The sequence below is a fragment of the Hippichthys cyanospilos genome, chromosome 1, assembly GCF_059441005.1.
Source record: "Hippichthys cyanospilos isolate Australia breed blue-spotted pipefish chromosome 1, RoL_Hcya_1.0, whole genome shotgun sequence".
Lineage (NCBI taxonomy): Eukaryota > Metazoa > Chordata > Actinopteri > Syngnathiformes > Syngnathidae > Hippichthys > Hippichthys cyanospilos.
Genome location: NC_142369.1, coordinates 4126941 through 4154806, shown reverse-complemented (window position 1 = coordinate 4154806; position 27866 = coordinate 4126941). Strand labels below are relative to the sequence as shown.

Here is a 27866-nt window from a genome sequence, read left to right as displayed (position 1 = left end):
GAGTACATCTGGACGGGAAATACGTTTTTAACTTTTTATAAAATTTACATGAATATGTTTATACCTCTTGAAGCTCAATGCCAAGAATGGGCAAAGCAGTAATTATAGCAAATATACCGTATAAGTAAAGGAGTCAATATTGAAAATTGGTGTCTAATTTTAGTGTGAAGACTCCACTCCCAAGGCTTGTATTGTTGTGCAGCAATAGCAAAGATAATCCCCATGACGTCTCTTTTCATCCATGTGAGACTGTTGTTATTTTAACATTTCTAATGTCGCACATTTGGAAACAAAACAAATTCAAGTGACGCCTCGTTTTCTTTTTTGCACAACGCGGGCTTGCCGATGAGAACGCCACCGATTCCGTGATTCATCCATTATTATGTCATATGAAGGCGCATCATGCACACAAGATATTCATCAAGTAAATCGAGTTTATGGTGCCGTATTTTTTGGACTATAAGGGGCAAGGCTCAAATCATGAAAATCCCTGCTCTGTATTATATATTAGGGGCTCTCAAACGTTTTAGTGCCAGGGGACCCTATTTGGAAATACATTTTTCCAAACACCCCATTGCAAATATTTGCAGAATCAAAACAAAAAAATAATTTCAGCAAAACTGGAGTGGCCTTTTTATTCATCGACAACTGAAACAAAATAAAAATTGCAAATTGCATGCCTCTTCGTAACAAACTGGGTCAATTTCCCCCAGAGGTGGCTGCCAATTATTTAATGACTGAATAATCAAGCTCTTTCAAATTGATGTTGATTGCATGGGTTTATTCACCAAATAACAAAATCATTACATTTTAAAAAATATATTAAAGTGATTGAATTGATCGCTGTATCGAAAAGTCATAAATGCATTCACAATTTAAAACATAAAATAAAATGAAGTTAACTTCAATCTAAATTTATTATTAAAAACCCAAATGATTTCACAGTCCCCATGCAGGGAGGCCACGGACCTCCGGGAGACCGCAGACCCCACTTTGCGACCACTGTTCTTTTTAATGTCCATAGGAGACAGGAAGAATCAGTGCCATCTAGTGGTGGAACGCAAAATCACTGGACGCAGAGCATTATATTCGTACCACCTACAATAACTTTATTTCCCTGAATTTTATTCGGATTAGTGTCCAAAACATCAACTCTCATACTATGGATACAGTCACCCATTTGAAAATATCCATCCATTCGTCCATTTTTTGGAGCCGCTTCCCCTTACCCTCACCTCACCATCAACTGGTTGCCAGCCAATTGCAGGGCACACAGAAACAAACAATCACTCACGCACCCAATCACAAATAAATAAAGACTTTTTTTTTAATGGAGGATGGTGTTAAAACTGGGTTTATGTATAAACACACACATACCCACACACGCCATACACACGCACACACACACATAGAGAGAGAGAGAGAGAGAGAGATGTTTTTCCATGAAATATTTTTTTCCTGTTTTTCAGAATTCCTTTCCCATTTTTTAGATTTTTTTTCAGTTTATTTTTCTTATTTTATACGAGAAACGAAAAAATAAAATTTACACAAAAGTTTTTTTTAAATATAAAATATATATATATATATATATATATATATATATATATATATATATATATATATATATATATATATATATATATATATATATCCCGCCATTTTTTTTAAATAGTGTGCAAAGGCTTGATCATTGATGACACTACTCAAACAACAAATAATAGACAAGAGCACTGTAAATCCAGAAAAATATATTTATTACTGTATCTGTTTTTCACATCAATTTCAATGTTTCCCTATTTTTACCTTCACCTTGTATATAGTGACCATCAGTTTGAATAAGTATAGCACGTCTAAAGATTTACATTTTCATTCAGTGAACAAAACCTTATGTGAACAGACTTTAAAACTTACAGAGGCTTCAATATTAAACAGTGTGCAAAGATTCTAATTTGTATACAGCGTACAAAGGCCGTAGTCTAAACAAACTTCAATTCTTCATTGTGCAAATACTTTAATTAATGCTTAGTGTACAAAGGCTGTCATCAGTGTTTCAAGATTTCAATGACAGTGTGCAAAGACTTTAATTAGTATACAGTGTACAAAGGCTTTAATTCCTGCAGTTTGAAGGCTTCAGTGCTTATACAGTGCACAGAGTCTTTAATTAGTGTACAAACAGTGTCAAAAGGAGTAAATTCTAAGACAGTGTACAAAAGGTTTTACTATGTAAACAGCGTGCATTAAGTCCCAGAAATTATGTCATTTAACATTAGCATCCAGTATATAAATAGCTGAACTCATTCAGACCCAAACATATATGTCTGTTTTTACGATGTTTTTATTTTTCTGTACAGCTGTGGTTGTTTTAAAGTGCTTAACAAATAAAGTTGGATTGAATTGGAAAGCTTCAAAGCTTGATACTTACAAGCAATAATAATAATAAACTATATACGAATCCATAACAAAATACTGATAAACTTGGCACACAGGGCAACACAGCTAACTTACTTGCTGAGTGCAAACCAAGGAAAAAAAATAAGCCTACTTAGAACCAATCACATTACTTACTTTGAAGCAAATTTGAATCAATTAGCAGTCAAAATGTCATTTTCGGTCATTTCAAACCAAATTTATTCCAATTTTTTTGAATTTTTCAAAACAGGTCTCAATTGACAGTTAGCACTGTATACATTAGGAATCAGGTGAGAAACTCGACGCCATTTCACACTGGTAAATATTAGGGTGATAAAAGTTGAGACCTTTTTCATGCAAACATGTGGTGAAACATTGCCTCCTGGTGGTAGGATGACAAAGTACTTGATTTGACATGTAGTGTAAGCTGGCTTTTTAAATGTTAATATCGCAGAGGAGCATCTTAATTAATTGTGGCAGCCAATATCGTTATCGCAATTAAAATTCGATTAATTGTGCAGCCCTACCTGGGATTGAATGTTCTGGACTCTCGACAAAACGTACAAATATGTCTTTGGGATTGAATGAGTTATTGATACAGCAGGAACCAGTTTACGCTCCCCCCTTGCTTGTTGTTTGGCAAACAGGTCCAAAGATGCTACTGCTGGCTGGCCAGTAACCATGACAACAGCACCATGGCAGATGCAGTGATGAGGCTCATCTTATGGTTGGCTCCACTTGAAATCACTATTCCGAAAAGATATTAATGAGTAAACATCTTGTAATCGTGCAAAAAGTCCCCCCCCCATTACTTACGCGTGCCATCAACAAGAATGGATGAGGGGTCCACGTCGAAGGTGTTGATGTTGGGCACGGCGTTGATCAAAACGTTACCAATGGCGGTATTGCTGGGGACGAGGCTCGAAGCAAATCTCAGGTTCATGGTATTGACGATAGAGCCGTTCCTGCGGGGGGCGGAGTCATGAAAACCCAGCAAGACATGCAGTTCTACTTGTAATCTTTTGTACAATACCTGAAAGACGTTACTGTCAGGTCTTTAAATGAAGAGAAGGTGACTCTGTAGAGTGGTTCAAGCTGTGGAGAGTGCATCATATTAGCGTTATTTATTTATTTTATTTATTTATTTTTTTTTGGGGGGGGGGTTGCTGGGAACCAATAATTAGAATATGTAAAGGAACATCAACGCCAACTGAGCATTCATGCATATTAAGAAATAAGAGCAATACCACCCCCTGGTGGCTAGTTAGAAAAACTGCACATACCCCACACTCAACTATAAGACACAGGGTTCAAAGCATGAGAAAAAAGTCGTGGATTATGGTCTGAAATTTACGGTAGTCGTAGTCACAGTGAAAATAGATCTTTGATGTCTATAGCCGCCAATGGCAGTGAATGAGTTTTAATATAAAGTGTGAATGCCAAAGGTCTCGTATATTTAGCGTTTATTTAGCTTAACACCTGAATGGTGAGAATTAAGCATTCTGGTAAATCATCATGATTAATAAGAAAAGTTTTGTGCTTGCAACTAAATTAGTATAAAGAGTTCAATTTTGTAAACTGTAAACTAACACCTTTGTAAGCTCCGTAACCTTATTTTTGTTCTTGTTGTAGAAACAGGGCTGTAGAACTCATGTCTGTTATTTGACTTGAGTTAGACTGCATGTTTTTGTCAACTTCGACTTGACTCAGACTTGGCATTTGACTTGGACTGTTTTACAGTTGATCATTGGACTTGCAAAATATTTTCCCTCAGCAACCTTCGTTCCCTTCAATCAGTCCAATTACCACCATGTGCACACAATTGTCTGCCCATGATTTCCAGCCCGCCTCTTCCTGTCAGTCCCCACCAGATCGTCTTTGCCACGTCAAGCCTTCTTGAGTTCCCTGTCATTTTGCTCACTTAGAATCTGCCCTTGACTACACGCATGTCTACCATCCTGTTTTGCCTACCTGGCTTCTGACCCTGCCTGGCCCTGACTCCCTGAATGCCTGCTCTCCTGATCTGTCTGCCCAGCTTCTGACTACCCTAACACATGACACCAGGGGAAGAAGACTTAATCTGCCTGTCTGATCACGCTTCTAGCTGCCACTGACAGGATCTTATTGGAAAGCTGAATATTTATATGTCTTTAGGTTTACTCTTGATCTTGTCTGGACTTGGACTTAAGACTCATATCTTATGGAGTTGGACTTGACCTGAATTCGGACCTTTGTGACATGAACTTGACTGGGACTCAATAAAGGTGGATTTGACTAAGTCCCAGTGTGCAAGTGTTAAGAAACAAGTGTTCATGTAATGTGGGTTTTATAAGACAAAACAAGCAGTCACGATATCTTTTTCTGATTGTTTGGGAATCCAAAAACATTTTTCTACTATTGCTTCAATTCTGAGATTCAAGCATAGTTGTAGCATTGTGTTCCTTTTTTCTTCTTTAAATTGGACGAGAGAGGATTCTGAGTTGCTCACCGTATTCTTGATGAGCGCTGCTCGTGTGATAAAGGCGGTAGACGACTGATTTAGCAAGTCACTGGTGAAGGTCTCATCGACAGACGTAAATGTCAAAGTCCGTGTGGTGAGTGACAAGGCGCTAGTTGTGAGATTCTTGGTGGCCGTCATTGCTGGAGCAGCAGTAGCGTTGGGTTTTGCTGTCGTCGCTGGAGCAGCAGTAGCGTTGGGTTTTGCTGTTGTCGCTGGAGCAGCAGTGGCGTTGGGTTTTGCTGTCGTTGCTGGAGCAGCAGTGGCGTTGGGTTTTGCTGTTGTTGCTGGATCAGCAGTAGCATTCGGTTTTATTGTCGTTGCTGGAGCAGCAGTGGCGTTGGGTTTTGCTGTCGTTGCTGGAGCAGCAGTGGCGTTTGGTTTTGCTGTTGTTACTGGATCAGCAGTAGCATTCGGTTTTATTGTCGTCGCTGGAGCAGCAGTAGCGTTGGGTTTTGCTGTCGTCGCTGGAGCAGCAGTAGCGTTGGGTTTTGCTGTTGTCGCTGGAGCAGCAGTGGCGTTGGGTTTTGCTGTCGTTGCTGGAGCAGCAGTGGCATTGGGTTTTGCTGTTGTTGCTGGATCAGCAGTAGCATTTGGTTTTATTGTCGTTGCTGGAGCAGCAGTGGCGTTGGGTTTTGCTGTTGTTGCTGGAGCAGCAGTAGCATTCGGTTTTATTGTCGTTGCTGGAGCAGCAGTAGCGTTGGGTTTTGCTGTCGTCGCTGGAGCAGCAGTAGCGTTGGGTTTTGCTGTTGTCGTTGGAGCAGCAGTGGCGTTGGGTTTTGCTGTCGTTGCTGGAGCAGCAGTGGCGTTGGGTTTTATTGTCGTTGCCGGAGCAGCAGTGGCGTTGGGTTTTGCTGTCGTCGCTGGAGCAGCAGTAGCGTTGGGTTTTGCTGTAGTCACCGGAGCAGCAGTAGCGTTGGGTTTTGCTGTAGTCACCGGAGCAGCAGTAGCGTTGGGTTTTGCTGTAGTCACCGGAGCAGCAGTAGCGTTGGGTTTTGCTGTCACTGCTGGAGCAGTAGTGGCGTTGGGTTTTGCCATCGTTGCTTGTGCAGTAGTGGCATCGGGATTCACAGTTGTTGCTGGGGTAGCAGTGGCGTTGGGTCTTGCTGTCGTTGAATTGGTTTGCAGAGATTCTGCCAACACAGTTGCTTGGTTAACCTTTGTCCCTACAACTACTTTACACCAACCACAATTAATGAATAAAAACTCCTGCCCACGCTAGTTAAAACACAGAAAATGATGACACGAAAACACCATGACACTGATGGCACTAAAACACCACGAAGGCTGACATGATCATGGCGGTAGACTCACGAATGACTTGAATTGTTTCGTTGACAATGGTGATGTTGAAGGTGTTGCTGGGCTGACCAAGCGATTCCTCTAAGGTGGCGACAACAACCTCGTCCTCGGGAGTCGAAGATGTGTTTCTGAACTCCAATCTCAGTTCTACTTGTGTGTTGTCCATTCGCGTCACAACCACAGCGCGGCTGCATTGAAAAAATGCAAATATGTTAGTTGGACACATCCTTGTACATTCTTAAAATAATTTTATAAACTTACAAAAAACGAATAACAATTGTGCGGATGAAGAAAAAACCAAATCTTCGCCTGTAGATGGTGTCACACTGTAACAAAGAGGAAAGGGTTACAAATTAGAAGCCAGAAAAAAAGATGAAAAGCAGAGTGAAAATAACATCAGAACTCACTGTTGTGACAACTCTGTTTTCAAGGGCTCTGTATTGTGCACTGTTGTTATTAGTGAGTTCTTCCACAAACGGTTCTTCCAAAGTCGCCGACAGGACTACAGCTGATTCGGATGCTACTGGAGTTGTTGGATTTGGAGCAGGCCCTTGAGTTGCAGGGACCTGTATAGTGTTTGGCCCATTAGAGGGGTTTAGCCCTTGAGTTGTGGTTGGCCCTTCAGTTGAAGGGAGATGAGAGATGGTTGGGCCTTGAGTAATCCTTGGCTTTTCAGTCGAAAAGACGTGAGTGGTAGTTGGCTTTTGAGTTGTAGGGACATGGGTGGTGATTGGCCCATCAGTGCGCGTTAGCCCTTGAGTGGTGGTTGGCCCTAGAGTTGGAGGAAGTTGAGTTGTGGTTGGCTTTTCCATGGGGGATGACCCTTGAGCTGTAGGGACATGGGTAGTGGTTGGGCCTTGACTTGAAGGGACATGTGTGATGATTGGTCCTTGAGATGTTGGGAAATGTGTGGTGGTTGACCCTTGAGATGTCGGGGTTGGCCCTTTAGTTGAAGGGACATGAGAGGTGGTTGGTCCTTGTGTAATGGTTGGCTTTTCAGTTGAAGAGACATGAGTGGCAGTTGGCCCTTGAGTTGTGGGGACATGTGTGGAGGTTGGGCCTTGACTTGAGACAAAATGTGTGATATTTATTCCTTGAGTTTTAGGGACATGGGTGGTGGTTGGCCCTTGAGTTGTAGGGACATGGGTGGTGGTCGGCGCTTGAGTTGTTAAGACCTGGGTGGTTGTTGGCCCTTGGTTTGTAGTAACATGTGTGGTGATTGGTCCATCGGTATGAGTTGGCCTTTCTGTTGAAGGGACATGAGAGGTGGTTGGCCCTTGAATAATGGTTGGCTTTTGAGTTGTTGGGACATGGGTAGTGCTTGGCCCTTGAGTTGCAGCGACCTGGGTGGTGGTCAGGCCTTGAGTTGTCAGGATATGAGTGGTGGTTTGCCTTTGAGTTGTGAGGACATAGGTGGTGCGTGGGCCATGAGTGACGGGTACATGGGGGGCAGATGACTCTTGTGTAGGCAAAGGTCCTTCAGTTGTTGTAGTTTCAGATGCTTCAGCTGTTTAAATGAAAAAAAAAATAACAACAAAAAACTATAACTTTAGCATCTAACATGAAAATATGGTGGCTGGGACAGAAAGCTAAACTTACAAATGACTGCAATTGAGTCTGGAACAACAGTGAGTGGGAAATTGTTGGTGGTACTATTCACAGCTTCTACCAATGTCTCAACGACCATATCAGGTGCTGGGATCTGATCAACAGTTACTGAATTGTTGAACTCCAGGTCCATTTCCACTTTTGTGTTTCCCTGTTGTGGACTAAAAATAAGTTATGTATTTAGTTTAGTGAGTGAGTTGAAACTGTGGGATGTGTCCTCCATTTTAAATACTACCTGAATCCATTAACGATGGTGCGGATGAAAATGGTTTGATATTCTTGGAAGAGGATCGAGTCACACTGCAAGAATGAAACTTGACTTCAGTAAAAGTAAGCAGTGAAAAGAAACATCAATATCTCATGAAATCATCTATTCATCCATCCATCCAAGTACATCTGACTGCGGGTGACGGTCTGCAGTCTTTGCATAAAGGAATAAACTTCCTTGACTCCTGCCTAACTGAGAGGACCCCAGCACCAAGCCCCCTCCTTGTTGGACATGCCAGGACCACAAGACCAGTGAGCGGACCCGTGGGCAGACTTACAAACTACCCGAGTTACCTTAGCCTTCTTTAGATGGAAAGACAGAGTGGACAAACTAGGCATCTGTACACAGTGGACTTGGTCACTCTCTCCATGAAGATACAGAACCCACAACAGAGGTCAACCTGAAAACTCCCAAAACTTAAATATTTACGCACCATTGATACCACTTGTGTTTCAAGTTCTTTGTATTGTTCACTGCTGCGATTTTTCAATTCTTCCACAAAAGTTTCTTCCAGGGTTGCTTCAATAGACACCACTTGTGAGATGACTGCAATTGTCTCTTGAGTTGTTATTGCTGATTCATCAGTGGGTGTTAATTCAGCAGTAGTTGTAAATTTCTCAACAGGGGTTGATTTGTCAGTAGAAGTTGTTGATTCATCAATTGGTGTCGTTGGTCCATCAGAAGTTGTTGTTGGTTTGTCAATAGTTTCTGCCGAGTTGCCTATCGTAGCTGTGGATTCAGTAATTGTTTCTGTTGATTTGTCGATATTTGTTTGGTCATTCGTAGCTGTTAATACAGTAATAGTCTTTGTCGATTTCTCAGTGGTTGTCAATTCACTGTCAGTAGCTGTCGATTCATCAATATTTGTTGATTTGTCAGTAGTTGACGATTTATCAAGAGTTGTTGATTTGTTTGATTCATCAACAGTTGTAACTTCATCAGTAGTTGTTGATTTGTCAACAGTTGGTGTTAATAATCCTTCACCTCTTGTCGATCCATCAATGTCAATAGTTGATACAAAAAAAGTTGTTGATTTAGCAGCAGTCATTGTTGATGTGTCAGTAGTTGTTGATTCGTCATTAGCTGTCAATTCGTCAACCTTTGTTGATTCGTCAGCAGTTGTCGATTCGTTGAGAGTTTTTGATTCATTTGGTTCATCAACAGTAGTCAATTTGTCAACAGTAATTGGTTCGTCAGTTGTCGATTCATCAACAGTTGTCGATTCATTAGCAGTTGCTGCTTCATCAGTAGTTGTTGTTGATTTGCCAACAGTTGTAGTTGATATTACTTCACCTATTGTTGATCCATCAATATCAATTGTTGATACAACAAAAATTGATTTATCAGCAGTAGTAGTTGATTTGTCATTAGCTGTCGATTTGTCAACATTTGTTGATTTGTCAATAGTTGTCAATTCGTCAAGAGTTGTTAATTCATTTGATTCATCAACAATAGTTGATTTGTCAACTGTAATTGGTTCGTTAGTTGTCAATTCATCATCTGTTCTCAATTTATCAGTTGTCATTTCGTCAGTAGTTGTCATTAACTCATCAAAATTTGTTGATTTATTAGTAGTCATTGTTGATGTGTCAGTAGATGTTGATTCGTCATCTGCAATTGTTGAGCCAACAACAGCTGTTGGTTCAGCAAACAAGCTTGTTGATTCAACAATTGTTGATCCATCAACACCAATAGTTGATGCACTGGTGGAAATTGTTGATACATCAGCAAAAAGTGTTGATTGAACAACCTTAGCTGTTGATTTGTCAACCGTTGTTGTTGATTTAATCACTGTTGTTGAATTGCCAGTAGTAGTTGATGATTCATCAGGATTAGTTGTTGATTCATAAAGTGTTGACTCATCAAGAACAGCTGCTGTGGCAGCAGAAATTGTTGATGAATCAATAAGATGTGTAGATTTGCCAATTGTTAATTTATCAATCATTGCTGTTGATTTGTCTATAGTTTGGCTTGGTTCCTCAATAGTAGTTGATTCGTCAGTAGTTCTTGATCCGTCACCTAGCGTTGTTGATCCCGCAGTAGTTGCCGATTTGTCAATAATTGCTGTTGATCCATCAACAGTTGCTAATGATTCTGTATTAGTAGCTATGATCATAGTTGTTGATATATCAACAAATGTTGACCTATCAGAAGCCGTTGTTGAATTGTCAATAGTAGTTGTTGATTCATCAGGATTAGTTGTTGACTCATCAAGTGTTGACTCATCAAGAACAGCTGCTGTGGCATCAGAAATTGTTGATGAATCAATAAGACGTGTAGATTTGCCAATAGTAGCAGTTGATTCTTCAACAGTTATTGTTGATTCATCAATCATTGCTGTTGATTTGTCTATAGTTTGTGTTGGTTCCTCAATAGAAGTTGATTCGTCAGTAGTTCTTGATCCGTCACCTAGCGTTGTTGATCCCGCAGTAGTTGCCGATTTGTCAATAATTGCTGTTGATCCATCAACAGTTGCTAATGATTCTGTATTAGTAGCTATGATCATAGTTGTTGATATATCAACAAATGTTGACCTATCAGAAGCCGTTGTTGAATTGTCAATAGTAGTTGTTGATTCATCAGGATTAGTTGTTGACTCATCAAGTGTTGACTCATCAAGAACAGCTGCTGTGGCATCAGAAATTGTTGATGAATCAATAAGACGTGTAGATTTGCCAATAGTAGCAGTTGATTCTTCAACAGTTATTGTTGATTCATCAATCATTGCTGTTGATTTGTCTATAGTTTGTGTTGGTTCCTCAATAGAAGTTGATTCGTCAGTAGTTCTTGATCCGTCACCTAGCGTTGTTGATCCCGCAGTAGTTGCCGATTTGTCAATAATTGCTGTTGATCCATCAACAGTTGCTAATGATTCTGTATTAGTAGCTATGATCATAGTTGTTGATATATCAACAAATGTTGACCTATCAGAAGCCGTTGTTGAATTGTCAATAGTAGTTGTTGATTCATCAGGATTAGTTGTTGACTCATCAAGTGTTGACTCATCAAGAACAGCTGCTGTGGCATCAGAAATTGTTAATGAATCAATAAGACGTGTAGATTTGCCAATAGTAGCAGTTGATTCTTCAACAGTTATTGTTGATTCATCAATCATTGCTGTTGATTTGTCTATAGTTTGTGTTGGTTCCTCAATAGAAGTTGATTCGTCAGTAGTTCTTGATCCGTCACCTAGCGTTGTTGATCCCGCAGTAGTTGCCGATTTGTCAATAATTGCTGTTGATCCATCAACAGTTGCTAATGATTCTGTATTAGTAGCTATGATCATAGTTGTTGATATATCAACAAATGTTGATCTATCAGAAGCCGTTGTTGAATTGTCAATAGTAGTTGTTGATTCATCAGGATTAGTTGTTGACTCATCAAGTGTTGACTCATCAAGAACAGCTGCTGTGGCATCAGAAATTGTTGATGAATCAATAAGACGTGTAGATTTGCCAATAGTAGCAGTTGATTCTTCAACAGTAATTGTTGATTTATCAATCATTGCTGTTGATTCGTCAGTAGTCCTTGATCTGTCACCTAGCATTGTTGATCCCGCAGTAGTTGACGATTTGTCAATAATTGCTGTTGATCCATCAGTAGTTGCCAATGATTCTGTATTAGTAGCTATGCCCATAGTTGTTGATATATCAATAAATGTTGATCTATCAGAAGCTTTTGTTGATTTGTCAATGGTATTTGTTGATCCATCAGGATTAGTTGTTGATTCATCAAGCGTTGACTCATCAAGAACAGCTGCTGTGGCAGCAGAAATTGTTGATGAATCAATAAGACGTGTAGATTTCCCAATAGTAGCAGTTGATTCTTCAACAGTAATTGTTGATACATCAATCATTGCTGTTGATTTGTCTATAGTTTGTGTTGGTTCCTCAATAGTAGTTGATTCGTCAGTAGTTCTTGATCCGTCACCTAGCGTTGTTGATCCTGCAGTAGTTGCCAATTTGTCAATAATTGTTGTTGATCCATCAATAGTTGCTAATGATTCTGTATTAGTAGCTATGACCATAGTTGTTGATATATCAACAAATGTTGATCTATCAGAAGCCGTTGTTGATTCATCAGCAGCAGTTGTTGATTGCCCGACGGTCTTTGTTGATGCATCAACAAGTGTTGATTCGTCAATACTAGATGATTTGTCTGTAGTTGTACTGTCAAAACGTGTTAGTTCATTAGTTGTTAGTCCGTAAGTTGTTGATCTAGGCCTGTTTGTTATTGGAGAACCATGAGTTGTGCTAGTTGTTGTTTCTGCAGCTAAATTGAAAACAAAAGGAAAGATTAGTTTCTAACCACTGAATCATTAATGGTAATAGAAGATAAGGTGAAATCTTGACTTACAAATGACTATAATTGAGTCTGGGTCAAAAGTAAGGGGGAAATTGGTGTTGGGACTATTCACAGCTTGAACCAATGTGTCTACGATCACATCAGCTTCTGGGATTTGATCAGATGTGATTGTATTGCTGAACTCCAGGTCCACTTCAACCTTAGTGTTTTCAATTCGTTGACTTAAATTGAAAAAGTAAGAAGTTAATAACAAGTCTGGATCGTGTAAACTGACATATATGCAGAATTCCAACATTACCTGAATCCAATAACAATTGTGCGGATGAAAATAGTCTCAAATGCTTGGAGGAAGATAAAGTCACACTGGAAGGAGAACCAAAGTTCACAACAAATGAACAAAATCTAATCGTTTCATACTGGCATAACTGCATTGGTATGTTCGATCAGTAATACCCATCCAAGAATAACCACCTTCATGTGGTCAATCGGTGTAATTAGCAACTTGATCCTAGGACCAACACATGTTTTTGAGGGCAATATACCCCTAGTTCTTTCTCTCAAGTTAAATGTGTCTATGGTGACCGGCAGGCAAAAAGCTTTACATGAGGGTTATACACTCAACTTCACAGATTTTACCCTATCCAGACATGGGACAATCAACACCCCATACTGGAAAAAGGCTAGGAAATCACATCCCCGCAGAGGATCCTCGGTCTGCTCCAGCTGCGAGGAACATTCAAATGAAATGTACGACACTAGAAAAGAACAATGTCTTAGACTGGGCCTGAAAAGAACTCAATATGACCCACTTGGACATAGTGATATATACTGGGAACAAGAAAGACTTGGCAATCACTCTTATTTTGTTGCCCCCACAGCCCGGTCTTGCAAATGTTGAGGAAAACTGCTTGATGGATGAATGAATAAACAATTTCATGACCATTCAATACTGTAATCATTCAAATGTAAACCCACCATTGTTACCACTTGTGTTTCAAGTTCGTTGTATTGTTGGCTGCTGCGATTGTTAAATGCTTCCACAAAAGGTTCCAAAAGAATGGCTTGAAGAGACACAACTGGTCGGGAAATTGTGATGGTAGTTGCCGTTGTCTCTTGGGTCATAGCCAATGATGAGTCAATAGTGGTTGTTGAAAAGTCATGCGAAGATGTTGGTCCATGTGTAGTTGTTGAATCCTTTGCTGTTTTGGGAAATGCAAATAAAACAAATTCATCAAAAACATTTTTTTTGACAAAGCCCTGTTTCTGTCTTCACAAGCAAAACAAAAGAAAGCAGTGTTAAGTGTCCCTTAAGAATAAGTAAGAAACAAAAAGGGCCCCAGAGCAGAATCCAGAGTATCACATGCTGTGATTGAAGTGGATTTTAACACGTTAAATATAATATAATAAAATCAAGTTAACTACTGGCAGGAGATGCTGTCCCCCGCGTCCCTGCTGAGGTTGGGTCTTTTTCGGTGCTTGTTAAGCCAAGAGACGACGTCGGTCCTCGGGTGGTTGTTGGTTCTTTTGCTGTTGATGTGGGCGAGAAAGTATCAGAGCGTTATTTGCCCGTGGAGGCGAGCAGAAGCAAGCCAATGAACGACTGGGGCCCCAGGACGGAACCCCGGGGAACGCCAAAAGTCACGGCGGTGGCTCCGAGTGGTTCCACGTGATTCCAGTGAAATTGGTTGACATCCGGAGAGAGGAAGTTGCGATACTTACCACTGGCTACAATGGAGTCCGGGTCAAGAGTGAGGTTGAAAGTGCTGTTGGAACTAGACACTGCTTCTACCAAGACTTCCACCACCGCTTGGGGTTCGGGGATAGCTTCAGCCGGTACGGAACTGTTGAACAGCAGTTCCACGTCTACTTTGGTGTTGCCCATTTGGGGCCTTCGGTGTAAAGAAAGTGCCGTTTTATTCACTTGCAACGTCGCCTCGGTCGTGGTACTTGAGTCGTATGGGTCAAGGCTTACCGGAATCCAATGACAATAGTGCGAATGAAAATGAAGCCAAACTCTTGGAAGAAGATGAAGTCACACTGCAAGAGGAATGGGACTTTAGCGCACCGTAGTGAAGTTCCCCAAATTGCTAACGTTTAAAGGTGTCCTGTACCCACCATTGACACCACTTGTGTTTCGAGTTCTTTGTATTCCTCGCTGCTGCGATTGTTCAACGCCTCCACAAACGGTTCTAGCAGAATGGCCTCGACAAGCACGGCCGGTGGCGCGGCTGTACTGGCAGGAGATGCTGTCCCTCGCGTCCCTGCCGAGGTTGGGCCTTTTTCGGTGCTTGTTAAGCCAAGAGACGACGTCGGTCCTCGGGTGGTTGTTGGTTCTTTTGCTGTTGATGTGGGCGAGAAAGTATCAGAGCGTTATTTGCCCGTGGAGGCGAGCAGAAGCAAGCCAATGAACGACTGGGGCCCCAGGACGGAACCCTGGGGAACGCCAAAAGTCACGACGGTGGCGCCGAGTGGTTCCATGTGATTCCAATGAAATTGGTTGACATCCGGAGAGAGGAAGTTGCGATACTTACCACTGGCTACAATGGAGTCCGGGTCAAGAGTGAGGTTGAAAGTGCTGTTGGAACTAGACACTGCTTCTACCAAGACTTCCACCACCGCTTGGGGTTCGGGGATAGCTTCAGCCGGTACGGAACTGTTGAACAGCAGTTCCACGTCTACTTTGGTGTTGCCCATTTGGGGCCTTCGGTGTAAAGAAAGTGCCGTTTTATTCACTTGCAACGTCGCCCCGGCCGTGGTACTTGAGTCGTATGGGTCAAGGCTTACCGGAATCCAATGACAATAGTGCGAATGAAAATGAAGCCAAACTCTTGGAAGAAGATGAAATCACACTGCAAGAGGAATGGGACTTTAGCGCACCGTAGCGAAGTTCCCCAAATTGCTAACGTTTAAAGGTGTCCTGTACCCACCATTGACACCACTTGTGTTTCGAGTTCTTTGTATTCCTCGCTGCTGCGATTGTTCAACGCCTCCACAAACGGTTCTAGCAGAATGGCCTCGACAAGCACGGCCGGTGGCGCGGCTGTACTGGCAGGAGATGCTGTCCCTCGCGTCCCTGCCGAGGTTGGGCCTTTTTCGGTGCTTGTTAAGCCAAGAGACGACGTCGGTCCTCGGGTGGTTGTTGGTTCTTTTGCTGTTGATGTGGGCGAGAAAGTATCAGAGCGTTATTTGCCCGTGGAGGCGAGCAGAAGCAAGCCAATGAACGACTGGGGCCCCAGGACGGAACCCCGGGCAACGCCAAAAGTCACGGCGGTGGCTCCGAGTGGTTCCACGTGATTCCAGTGAAATTGGTTGACATCCGGAGAGAGGAAGTTGCGATACTTACCACTGGCTACAATGGAGTCCGGGTCAAGAGTGAGGTTGAAAGTGCTGTTGGAACTAGACACTGCTTCTACCAAGACTTCCACCACCGCTTGGGGTTCGGGGATAGCTTCAGCCGGTACGGAACTGTTGAACAGCAGTTCCACGTCTACTTTGGTGTTGCCCATTTGGGGCCTTCGGTGTAAAGAAAGTGCCGTTTTATTCACTTGCAACGTCGCCTCGGTCGTGGTACTTGAGTCGTATGGGTCAAGGCTTACCGGAATCCAATGACAATAGTGCGAATGAAAATGAAGCCAAACTCTTGGAAGAAGATGAAGTCACACTGCAAGAGGAATGGGACTTTAGCGCACCGTAGCGAAGTTCCCCAAATTGCTAACGTTTAAAGGTGTCCTGTACCCACCATTGACACCACTTGTGTTTCGAGTTCTTTGTATTCCTCGCTGCTGCGATTGTTCAACGCCTCCACAAACGGTTCTAGCAGAATGGCCTCGACAAGCACGGCCGGTGGCGCGGCTGTACTGGCAGGAGATGCTGTCCCTCGCGTCCCTGCCGAGGTTGGGCCTTTTTCGGTGCTTGTTAAGCCAAGAGATGACGTCGGTCCTCGGGTGGTTGTTGGTTCTTTTGCTGTTGATGTGGGCGAGAAAGTATCAGAGCGTTATTTGCCCGTGGAGGCGAGCAGAAGCAAGCCAATGAACGACTGGGGCCCCAGGACGGAACCCCGGGCAACGCCAAAAGTCACGGCGGTGGCTCCGAGTGGTTCCACGTGATTCCAGTGAAATTGGTTGACATCCGGAGAGAGGAAGTTGCGATACTTACCACTGGCTACAATGGAGTCCGGGTCAAGAGTGAGGTTGAAAGTGCTGTTGGAACTAGACACTGCTTCTACCAAGACTTCCACCACCGCTTGGGGTTCGGGGATAGCTTCAGCCGGTACCGAACTGTTGAACAACAGCTCCACGTCTACTTTGGTGTTGCCCATTTGGGGCCTTCGGTGTAAAGAAAGTGCCGTTTTATTCACTTGCAACGTCGCCTCGGTCGTGGTACTTGAGTCGTATGGGTCAAGGCTTACCGGAATCCAATGACAATAGTGCGAATGAAAATGAAGCCAAACTCTTGGAAGAAGATGAAGTCACACTGCAAGAGGAATGGGACTTTAGCGCACCGTAGCGAAGTTCCCCAAATTGCTAACGTTTAAAGGTGTCCTGTACCCACCATTGACACCACTTGTGTTTCGAGTTCTTTGTATTCCTCGCTGCTGCGATTGTTCAACGCCTCCACAAACGGTTCTAGCAGAATGGCCTCGACAAGCACGGCCGGTGGCGCGGCTGTACTGGCAGGAGATGCTGTCCCTCGCGTCCCTGCCGAGGTTGGGCCTTTTTCGGTGCTTGTTAAGCCAAGAGACGACGTCGGTCCTCGGGTGGTTGTTGGTTCTTTTGCTGTTGATGTGGGCGAGAAAGTATCAGAGCGTTATTTGCCCGTGGAGGCGAGCAGAAGCAAGCCAATGAACGACTGGGGCCCCAGGACGGAACCCTGGGGAACGCCAAAAGTCACGACGGTGGCGCCGAGTGGTTCCATGTGATTCCAATGAAATTGGTTGACATCCGGAGAGAGGAAGTTGCGATACTTACCACTGGCTACAATGGAGTCCGGGTCAAGAGTGAGGTTGAAAGTGCTGTTGGAACTAGACACTGCTTCTACCAAGACTTCCACCACCGCTTGGGGTTCGGGGATAGCTTCAGCCGGTACGGAACTGTTGAACAGCAGTTCCACGTCTACTTTGGTGTTGCCCATTTGGGGCCTTCGGTGTAAAGAAAGTGCCGTTTTATTCACTTGCAACGTCGCCCCGGCCGTGGTACTTGAGTCGTATGGGTCAAGGCTTACCGGAATCCAATGACAATAGTGCGAATGAAAATGAAGCCAAACTCTTGGAAGAAGATGAAATCACACTGCAAGAGGAATCGGACTTTAGCGCACCGTAGCGAAGTTCCCCAAATTGCTAACGTTTAAAGGTGTCCTGTACCCACCATTGACACCACTTGTGTTTCGAGTTCTTTGTATTCCTCGCTGCTGCGATTGTTCAACGCCTCCACAAACGGTTCTAGCAGAATGGCCTCGACAAGCACGGCCGGTGGCGCGGCTGTACTGGCAGGAGATGCTGTCCCTCGCGTCCCTGCCGAGGTTGGGCCTTTTTCGGTGCTTGTTAAGCCAAGAGACGACGTCGGTCCTCGGGTGGTTGTTGGTTCTTTTGCTGTTGATGTGGGCGAGAAAGTATCAGAGCGTTATTTGCCCGTGGAGGCGAGCAGAAGCAAGCCAATGACGACTGGGGCCCCAGGACGGAACCCCGGGCAACGCCAAAAGTCACGGCGGTGGCTCCGAGTGGTTCCACGTGATTCCAGTGAAATTGGTTGACATCCGGAGAGAGGAAGTTGCGATACTTACCACTGGCTACAATGGAGTCCGGGTCAAGAGTGAGGTTGAAAGTGCTGTTGGAACTAGACACTGCTTCTACCAAGACTTCCACCACCGCTTGGGGTTCGGGGATAGCTTCAGCCGGTACCGAACTGTTGAACAACAGCTCCACGTCTACTTTGGTGTTGCCCATTTGGGGCCTTCGGTGTAAAGAAAGTGCCGTTTTATTCACTTGCAACGTCGCCTCGGTCGTGGTACTTGAGTCGTATGGGTCAAGGCTTACCGGAATCCAATGACAATAGTGCGAATGAAAATGAAGCCAAACTCTTGGAAGAAGATGAAGTCACACTGCAAGAGGAATGGGACTTGAGCGCACCGTAGCGAAGTTCCCCAAATTGCTAACGTTTAAAGGTGTCCTGTACCCACCATTGACACCACTTGTGTTTCGAGTTCTTTGTATTCCTCGCTGCTGCGATTGTTCAACGCCTCCACAAACGGTTCTAGCAGAATGGCCTCGACAAGCACGGCCGGTGGCGCGGCTGTACTGGCAGGAGATGCTGTCCCTCGCGTCCCTGCCGAGGTTGGGCCTTTTTCGGTGCTTGTTAAGCCAAGAGACGACGTCGGTCCTCGGGTGGTTGTTGGTTCTTTTGCTGTTGATGCGGGCGAGAAAGTATCAGAGCGTTATTTGCCCGTGGAGGCGAGCAGAAGCAAGCCAATGAACGACTGGGGCCCCAGGACGGAACCCCGGGGAACGCCAAAAGTCACGGCGGTGGCTCCGAGTGGTTCCACGTGATTCCAGTGAAATTGGTTGACATCCGGAGAGAGGAAGTTGCGATACTTACCACTGGCTACAATGGAGTCCGGGTCAAGAGTGAGGTTGAAAGTGCTGTTGGAACTAGACACTGCTTCTACCAAGACTTCCACCACCGCTTGGGCTTCGGGGATAGCTTCAGCCGGTACGGAACTGTTGAACAGCAGTTCCACGTCTACTTTGGTGTTGCCCATTTGGGGCCTTCGGTGTAAAGAAAGTGCCGTTTTATTCACTTGCAACGTCGCCTCGGTCGTGGTACTTGAGTCGTATGGGTCAAGGCTTACCGGAATCCAATGACAATAGTGCGAATGAAAATGAAGCCAAACTCTTGGAAGAAGATGAAGTCACACTGCAAGAGGAATGGGACTTTAGCGCACCGTAGCGAAGTTCCCCAAATTGCTAACGTTTAAAGGTGTCCTGTACCCACCATTGACACCACTTGTGTTTCGAGTTCTTTGTATTCCTCGCTGCTGCGATTGTTCAACGCCTCCACAAACGGTTCTAGCAGAATGGCCTCGACAAGCACGGCCGGTGGCGCGGATGTACTGGCAGGAGATGCTGTCCCTCGCGTCCCTGCCGAGGTTGGGCCTTTTTCGGTGCTTGTTAAGCCAAGAGACGACGTCGGTCCTCGGGTGGTTGTTGGTTCTTTTGCTGTTGATGTGGGCGAGAAAGTATCAGAGCGTTATTTGCCCGTGGAGGCGAGCAGAAGCAAGCCAATGAACGACTGGGGCCCCAGGACGGAACCCCGGGCAACGCCAAAAGTCACGGCGGTGGCTCCGAGTGGTTCCACGTGATTCCAGTGAAATTGGTTGACATCCGGAGAGAGGAAGTTGCGATACTTACCACTGGCTACAATGGAGTCCGGGTCAAGAGTGAGGTTGAAAGTGCTGTTGGAACTAGACACTGCTTCTACCAAGACTTCCACCACCGCTTGGGCTTCGGGGATAGCTTCAGCCGGTACGGAACTGTTGAACAGCAGTTCCACGTCTACTTTGGTGTTGCCCATTTGGGGCCTTCGGTGTAAAGAAAGTGCCGTTTTATTCACTTGCAACGTCGCCTCGGTCGTGGTACTTGAGTCGTATGGGTCAAGGCTTACCGGAATCCAATGACAATAGTGCGAATGAAAATGAAGCCAAACTCTTGGAAGAAGATGAAGTCACACTGCAAGAGGAATGGGACTTTAGCGCACCGTAGCGAAGTTCCCCAAATTGCTAACGTTTAAAGGTGTCCTGTACCCACCATTGACACCACTTGTGTTTCGAGTTCTTTGTATTCCTCGCTGCTGCGATTGTTCAACGCCTCCACAAACGGTTCTAGCAGAATGGCCTCGACAAGCACGGCCGGTGGCGCGGCTGTACTGGCAGGAGATGCTGTCCCTCGCGTCCCTGCCGAGGTTGGGCCTTTTTCGGTGCTTGTTAAGCCAAGAGACGACGTCGGTCCTCGGGTGGTTGTTGGTTCTTTTGCTGTTGATGCGGGCGAGAAAGTATCAGAGCGTTATTTGCCCGTGGAGGCGAGCAGAAGCAAGCCAATGAACGACTGGGGCCCCAGGACGGAACCCCGGGGAACGCCAAAAGTCACGGCGGTGGCTCCGAGTGGTTCCACGTGATTCCAGTGAAATTGGTTGACATCCGGAGAGAGGAAGTTGCGATACTTACCACTGGCTACAATGGAGTCCGGGTCAAGAGTGAGGTTGAAAGTGCTGTTGGAACTAGACACTGCTTCTACCAAGACTTCCACCACCGCTTGGGGTTCGGGGATAGCTTCAGCCGGTACGGAACTGTTGAACAGCAGTTCCACGTCTACTTTGGTGTTGCCCATTTGGGGCCTTCGGTGTAAAGAAAGTGCCGTTTTATTCACTTGCAACGTCGCCTCGGTCGTGGTACTTGAGTCGTATGGGTCAAGGCTTACCGGAATCCAATGACAATAGTGCGAATGAAAATGAAGCCAAACTCTTGGAAGAAGATGAAGTCACACTGCAAGAGGAATGGGACTTTAGCGCACCGTAGCGAAGTTCCCCAAATTGCTAACGTTTAAAGGTGTCCTGTACCCACCATTGACACCACTTGTGTTTCGAGTTCTTTGTATTCCTCGCTGCTGCGATTGTTCAACGCCTCCACAAACGGTTCTAGCAGAATGGCCTCGACAAGCACGGCCGGTGGCGCGGCTGTACTGGCAGGAGATGCTGTCCCTCGCGTCCCTGCCGAGGTTGGGCCTTTTTCGGTGCTTGTTAAGCCAAGAGACGACGTCGGTCCTCGGGTGGTTGTTGGTTCTTTTGCTGTTGATGCGGGCGAGAAAGTATCAGAGCGTTATTTGCCCGTGGAGGCGAGCAGAAGCAAGCCAATGAACGACTGGGGCCCCAGGACGGAACCCCGGGGAACGCCAAAAGTCACGGCGGTGGCTCCGAGTGGTTCCACGTGATTCCAGTGAAATTGGTTGACATCCGGAGAGAGGAAGTTGCGATACTTACCACTGGCTACAATGGAGTCCGGGTCAAGAGTGAGGTTGAAAGTGCTGTTGGAACTAGACACTGCTTCTACCAAGACTTCCACCACCGCTTGGGCTTCGGGGATAGCTTCAGCCGGTACGGAACTGTTGAACAGCAGTTCCACGTCTACTTTGGTGTTGCCCATTTGGGGCCTTCGGTGTAAAGAAAGTGCCGTTTTATTCACTTGCAACGTCGCCTCGGTCGTGGTACTTGAGTCGTATGGGTCAAGGCTTACCGGAATCCAATGACAATAGTGCGAATGAAAATGAAGCCAAACTCTTGGAAGAAGATGAAGTCACACTGCAAGAGGAATGGGACTTTAGCGCACCGTAGCGAAGTTCCCCAAATTGCTAACGTTTAAAGGTGTCCTGTACCCACCATTGACACCACTTGTGTTTCGAGTTCTTTGTATTCCTCGCTGCTGCGATTGTTCAACGCCTCCACAAACGGTTCTAGCAGAATGGCCTCGACAAGCACGGCCGGTGGCGCGGCTGTACTGGCAGGAGATGCTGTCCCTCGCGTCCCTGCCGAGGTTGGGCCTTTTTCGGTGCTTGTTAAGCCAAGAGACGACGTCGGTCCTCGGGTGGTTGTTGGTTCTTTTGCTGTTGATGCGGGCGAGAAAGTATCAGAGCGTTATTTGCCCGTGGAGGCGAGCAGAAGCAAGCCAATGAACGACTGGGGCCCCAGGACGGAACCCCGGGGAACGCCAAAAGTCACGGCGGTGGCTCCGAGTGGTTCCACGTGATTCCAGTGAAATTGGTTGACATCCGGAGAGAGGAAGTTGCGATACTTACCACTGGCTACAATGGAGTCCGGGTCAAGAGTGAGGTTGAAAGTGCTGTTGGAACTAGACACTGCTTCTACCAAGACTTCCACCACCGCTTGGGCTTCGGGGATAGCTTCAGCCGGTACGGAACTGTTGAACAGCAGTTCCACGTCTACTTTGGTGTTGCCCATTTGGGGCCTTCGGTGTAAAGAAAGTGCCGTTTTATTCACTTGCAACGTCGCCTCGGTCGTGGTACTTGAGTCGTATGGGTCAAGGCTTACCGGAATCCAATGACAATAGTGCGAATGAAAATGAAGCCAAACTCTTGGAAGAAGATGAAGTCACACTGCAAGAGGAATGGGACTTTAGCGCACCGTAGCGAAGTTCCCCAAATTGCTAACGTTTAAAGGTGTCCTGTACCCACCATTGACACCACTTGTGTTTCGAGTTCTTTGTATTCCTCGCTGCTGCGATTGTTCAACGCCTCCACAAACGGTTCTAGCAGAATGGCCTCGACAAGCACGGCCGGTGGCGCGGCTGTACTGGCAGGAGATGCTGTCCCTCGCGTCCCTGCCGAGGTTGGGCCTTTTTCGGTGCTTGTTAAGCCAAGAGACGACGTCGGTCCTCGGGTGGTTGTTGGTTCTTTTGCTGTTGATGCGGGCGAGAAAGTATCAGAGCGTTATTTGCCCGTGGAGGCGAGCAGAAGCAAGCCAATGAACGACTGGGGCCCCAGGACGGAACCCCGGGCAACGCCAAAAGTCACGGCGGTGGCTCCGAGTGGTTCCACGTGATTCCAGTGAAATTGGTTGACATCCGGAGAGAGGAAGTTGCGATACTTACCACTGGCTACAATGGAGTCCGGGTCAAGAGTGAGGTTGAAAGTGCTGTTGGAACTAGACACTGCTTCTACCAAGACTTCCACCACCGCTTGGGGTTCGGGGATAGCTTCAGCCGGTACGGAACTGTTGAACAGCAGTTCCACGTCTACTTTGGTGTTGCCCATTTGGGGCCTTCGGTGTAAAGAAAGTGCCGTTTTATTCACTTGCAACGTCGCCTCGGTCGTGGTACTTGAGTCGTATGGGTCAAGGCTTACCGGAATCCAATGACAATAGTGCGAATGAAAATGAAGCCAAACTCTTGGAAGAAGATGAAGTCACACTGCAAGAGGAATGGGACTTTAGCGCACCGTAGCGAAGTTCCCCAAATTGCTAACGTTTAAAGGTGTCCTGTACCCACCATTGACACCACTTGTGTTTCGAGTTCTTTGTATTCCTCGCTGCTGCGATTGTTCAACGCCTCCACAAACGGTTCTAGCAGAATGGCCTCGACAAGCACGGCCGGTGGCGCGGCTGTACTGGCAGGAGATGCTGTCCCTCGCGTCCCTGCCGAGGTTGGGCCTTTTTCGGTGCTTGTTAAGCCAAGAGACGACGTCGGTCCTCGGGTGGTTGTTGGTTCTTTTGCTGTTGATGCGGGCGAGAAAGTATCAGAGCGTTATTTGCCCGTGGAGGCGAGCAGAAGCAAGCCAATGAACGACTGGGGCCCCAGGACGGAACCCCGGGCAACGCCAAAAGTCACGGCGGTGGCTCCGAGTGGTTCCACGTGATTCCAGTGAAATTGGTTGACATCCGGAGAGAGGAAGTTGCGATACTTACCACTGGCTACAATGGAGTCCGGGTCAAGAGTGAGGTTGAAAGTGCTGTTGGAACTAGACACTGCTTCTACCAAGACTTCCACCACCGCTTGGGGTTCGGGGATAGCTTCAGCCGGTACCGAACTGTTGAACAACAGCTCCACGTCTACTTTGGTGTTGCCCATTTGGGGCCTTCGGTGTAAAGAAAATGCCGTTATATTCACTTGCAACGTCGCCTCGGTCGTGGTACTTGAGTCGTATGGGTCAAGGCTTACCGGAATCCAATGACAATAGTGCGAATGAAAATGAAGCCAAACTCTTGGAAGAAGATGAAGTCACACTGCAAGAGGAATGGGACTTTAGCGCACCGTAGCGAAGTTCCCCAAATTGCTAACGTTTAAAGGTGTCCTGTACCCACCATTGACACCACTTGTGTTTCGAGTTCTTTGTATTCCTCGCTGCTGCGATTGTTCAACGCCTCCACAAACGGTTCTAGCAGAATGGCCTCGACAAGCACGGCCGGTGGCGCGGCTGTACTGGCAGGAGATGCTGTCCCTCGCGTCCCTGCCGAGGTTGGGCCTTTTTCGGTGCTTGTTAAGCCAAGAGACGACGTCGGTCCTCGGGTGGTTGTTGGTTCTTTTGCTGTTGATGCGGGCGAGAAAGTATCAGAGCGTTATTTGCCCGTGGAGGCGAGCAGAAGCAAGCCAATGAACGACTGGGGCCCCAGGACGGAACCCCGGGGAACGCCAAAAGTCACGGCGGTGGCTCCGAGTGGTTCCACGTGATTCCAGTGAAATTGGTTGACATCCGGAGAGAGGAAGTTGCGATACTTACCACTGGCTACAATGGAGTCCGGGTCAAGAGTGAGGTTGAAAGTGCTGTTGGAACTAGACACTGCTTCTACCAAGACTTCCACCACCGCTTGGGGTTCGGGGATAGCTTCAGCCGGTACGGAACTGTTGAACAGCAGTTCCACGTCTACTTTGGTGTTGCCCATTTGGGGCCTTCGGTGTAAAGAAAGTGCCGTTTTATTCACTTGCAACGTCGCCTCGGTCGTGGTACTTGAGTCGTATGGGTCAAGGCTTACCGGAATCCAATGACAATAGTGCGAATGAAAATGAAGCCAAACTCTTGGAAGAAGATGAAGTCACACTGCAAGAGGAATGGGACTTTAGCGCACCGTAGCGAAGTTCCCCAAATTGCTAACGTTTAAAGGTGTCCTGTACCCACCATTGACACCACTTGTGTTTCGAGTTCTTTGTATTCCTCGCTGCTGCGATTGTTCAACGCCTCCACAAACGGTTCTAGCAGAATGGCCTCGACAAGCACGGCCGGTGGCGCGGCTGTACTGGCAGGAGATGCTGTCCCTCGCGTCCCTGCCGAGGTTGGGCCTTTTTCGGTGCTTGTTAAGCCAAGAGACGACGTCGGTCCTCGGGTGGTTGTTGGTTCTTTTGCTGTTGATGCGGGCGAGAAAGTATCAGAGCGTTATTTGCCCGTGGAGGCGAGCAGAAGCAAGCCAATGAACGACTGGGGCCCCAGGACGGAACCCCGGGCAACGCCAAAAGTCACGGCGGTGGCTCCGAGTGGTTCCACGTGATTCCAGTGAAATTGGTTGACATCCGGAGAGAGGAAGTTGCGATACTTACCACTGGCTACAATGGAGTCCGGGTCAAGAGTGAGGTTGAAAGTGCTGTTGGAACTAGACACTGCTTCTACCAAGACTTCCACCACCGCTTGGGGTTCGGGGATAGCTTCAGCCGGTACCGAACTGTTGAACAACAGCTCCACGTCTACTTTGGTGTTGCCCATTTGGGGCCTTCGGTGTAAAGAAAATGCCGTTATATTCACTTGCAACGTCGCCTCGGTCGTGGTACTTGAGTCGTATGGGTCAAGGCTTACCGGAATCCAATGACAATAGTGCGAATGAAAATGAAGCCAAACTCTTGGAAGAAGATGAAGTCACACTGCAAGAGGAATGGGACTTTAGCGCACCGTAGCGAAGTTCCCCAAATTGCTAACGTTTAAAGGTGTCCTGTACCCACCATTGACACCACTTGTGTTTCGAGTTCTTTGTATTCCTCGCTGCTGCGATTGTTCAACGCCTCCACAAACGGTTCTAGCAGAATGGCCTCGACAAGCACGGCCGGTGGCGCGGCTGTACTGGCAGGAGATGCTGTCCCTCGCGTCCCTACCGAGGTTGGGCCTTTTTCGGTGCTTGTTAAGCCAAGAGACGACGTCGGTCCTCGGGTGGTTGTTGGTTCTTTTGCTGTTGATGTGGGCGAGAAAGTATCAGAGCGTTATTTGCCCGTGGAGGCGAGCAGAAGCAAGCCAATGAACGACTGGGGCCCCAGGACGGAACCCCGGGCAACGCCAAAAGTCACGGCGGTGGCTCCGAGTGGTTCCACGTGATTCCAGTGAAATTGGTTGACATCCGGAGAGAGGAAGTTGCGATACTTACCACTGGCTACAATGGAGTCCGGGTCAAGAGTGAGGTTGAAAGTGCTGTTGGAACTAGACACTGCTTCTACCAAGACTTCCACCACCGCTTGGGCTTCGGGGATAGCTTCAGCCGGTACGGAACTGTTGAACAGCAGTTCCACGTCTACTTTGGTGTTGCCCATTTGGGGCCTTCGGTGTAAAGAAAGTGCCGTTTTATTCACTTGCAACGTCGCCTCGGTCGTGGTACTTGAGTCGTATGGGTCAAGGCTTACCGGAATCCAATGACAATAGTGCGAATGAAAATGAAGCCAAACTCTTGGAAGAAGATGAAGTCACACTGCAAGAGGAATGGGACTTTAGCGCACCGTAGCGAAGTTCCCCAAATTGCTAACGTTTAAAGGTGTCCTGTACCCACCATTGACACCACTTGTGTTTCGAGTTCTTTGTATTCCTCGCTGCTGCGATTGTTCAACGCCTCCACAAACGGTTCTAGCAGAATGGCCTCGACAAGCACGGCCGGTGGCGCGGCTGTACTGGCAGGAGATGCTGTCCCTCGCGTCCCTGCCGAGGTTGGGCCTTTTTCGGTGCTTGTTAAGCCAAGAGACGACGTCGGTCCTCGGGTGGTTGTTGGTTCTTTGGGTGCTGTAAATTGCACATGGATCAGAAAGTCTTATCTTAGTCATTATGTTGTTAATAGTTTATGCTAGTTGAAAACATTTTCAAAATGTGCTTACAAATGACTGCAATAGATCCTGGAATTATTGTGAATTTGAAAGGGTTGCTGGTGCTGTTCACAACATCGAGCATTATGTCTACTACTTGATGGTCTTTTGGGACATCAATATCTGATGTATTTTGGAACTTGAGTCCCACTTCCACTTGTGTGTTTTCCATTTGCGGACTTAAAAATGGAAACAAAAACAAAGCTCATTATTTGAATTGCTCTCCATTTGGAATTATCCATAAAATTTTACCTAAACCCAATGAAGACGGTGTTCATGAAGTTAGTCCTACATGCTTTGATGAAAATGAAGTCGCACTGTCAGAAGAATCAAAGTTTAGTATTTAAGTCTTAAAATATGTTTTTCATTGTAAACTCGTACGTACCATTAACACCACTTGTGCTTCAAGACGTTTGTGTTGTTCACTGCTTAGATTATTCAACTCGTCCACAAAGGATTCTTCCAGCGTCATCACAAGAGGCACTTCGGTGGTTGTCCCGTTCTGAATTCCAACATACCCACCAAAAGAAATTCCACATATTGCCAAGGTCCCTACAATTTGGAAGTCGTGGTTTTAATTGTGGAGGTTTTTCTCTTGTCACAGAAGAACATTGAACGTTGAACATTTTTTTCCACTCACCCAGAAGGACTGAGACAGTCCCGGCAAACATTGCGTCCCCTTTACACCTGCTGAATCTTTCACACCCTACATTAATTTACAACAGTAATTAGCAGAAAGAATAATGCAGAAACTTGTCTTTTTCAAATTGCTGAAATAATGTTTGCCCAAATTCTTGCCCAAAAAATAATGAGGAAAAATAACCAAAAAATACGAGTTTTCAAAAATGGACAAATACAACAGGAGGCTTCATACCT

At 46.0% G+C, this 27866-nt stretch overlaps 1 protein-coding gene across 1 annotated transcript; it reads right to left on the bottom strand.

The window, feature by feature from the left end:
* Nucleotides 1-1731: 1731 nt before the first annotated feature.
* LOC148428667 (uncharacterized) lies at nt 1732-27661 on the bottom strand. Its single transcript, XM_088422339.1, has 68 exons — nt 27631-27661; nt 27376-27542; nt 27243-27307; nt 27003-27169; nt 26684-26910; nt 26541-26605; nt 26288-26457; nt 25872-26095; nt 25729-25793; nt 25476-25645; nt 25060-25283; nt 24917-24981; nt 24664-24833; nt 24248-24471; nt 24105-24169; nt 23852-24021; nt 23436-23659; nt 23293-23357; nt 23040-23209; nt 22624-22847; nt 22481-22545; nt 22228-22397; nt 21812-22035; nt 21669-21733; nt 21416-21585; nt 21000-21223; nt 20857-20921; nt 20604-20773; nt 20188-20411; nt 20045-20109; nt 19792-19961; nt 19376-19599; nt 19233-19297; nt 18980-19149; nt 18564-18787; nt 18421-18485; nt 18168-18337; nt 17753-17976; nt 17610-17674; nt 17357-17526; nt 16941-17164; nt 16798-16862; nt 16545-16714; nt 16129-16352; nt 15986-16050; nt 15733-15902; nt 15317-15540; nt 15174-15238; nt 14921-15090; nt 14505-14728; nt 14362-14426; nt 14109-14278; nt 13825-13916; nt 13365-13499; nt 12688-12752; nt 12441-12610; nt 10761-10883; nt 10307-10493; nt 8518-9070; nt 8052-8116; nt 7808-7977; nt 6616-7715; nt 6470-6534; nt 6221-6396; nt 4898-5112; nt 3443-3504; nt 3226-3374; nt 1732-3156 (listed from the first exon to the last, which is right to left on the bottom strand). Exons 1-68 carry the CDS (start codon nt 27659-27661, stop codon nt 3068-3070), a joined length of 11193 nt encoding a protein of 3730 aa, XP_088278465.1. The 3' UTR covers nt 1732-3067.
* Nucleotides 27662-27866: the final 205 nt, after the last annotated feature.

What these genes read in the sequence shown, in the direction of transcription:
- LOC148428667 (XM_088422339.1), bottom strand. Translation starts at nt 27,661, where the DNA reads ATGTTTGCCGGGACTGTCTCAGTCCTTCTGG. An exon ending in AAACACAAGTGGTGTCAATG is followed by an intron (nt 14,427 to 14,504) that starts GTGGGTACAGGA and finishes TTCCTCTTGCAG; the next exon opens with TGTGACTTCATCTTCTTCCA. An exon ending in ACTATTGTCATTGGATTCCG is followed by an intron (nt 14,279 to 14,361) that starts GTAAGCCTTGAC and finishes TTTACACCGAAG; the next exon opens with GCCCCAAATGGGCAACACCA.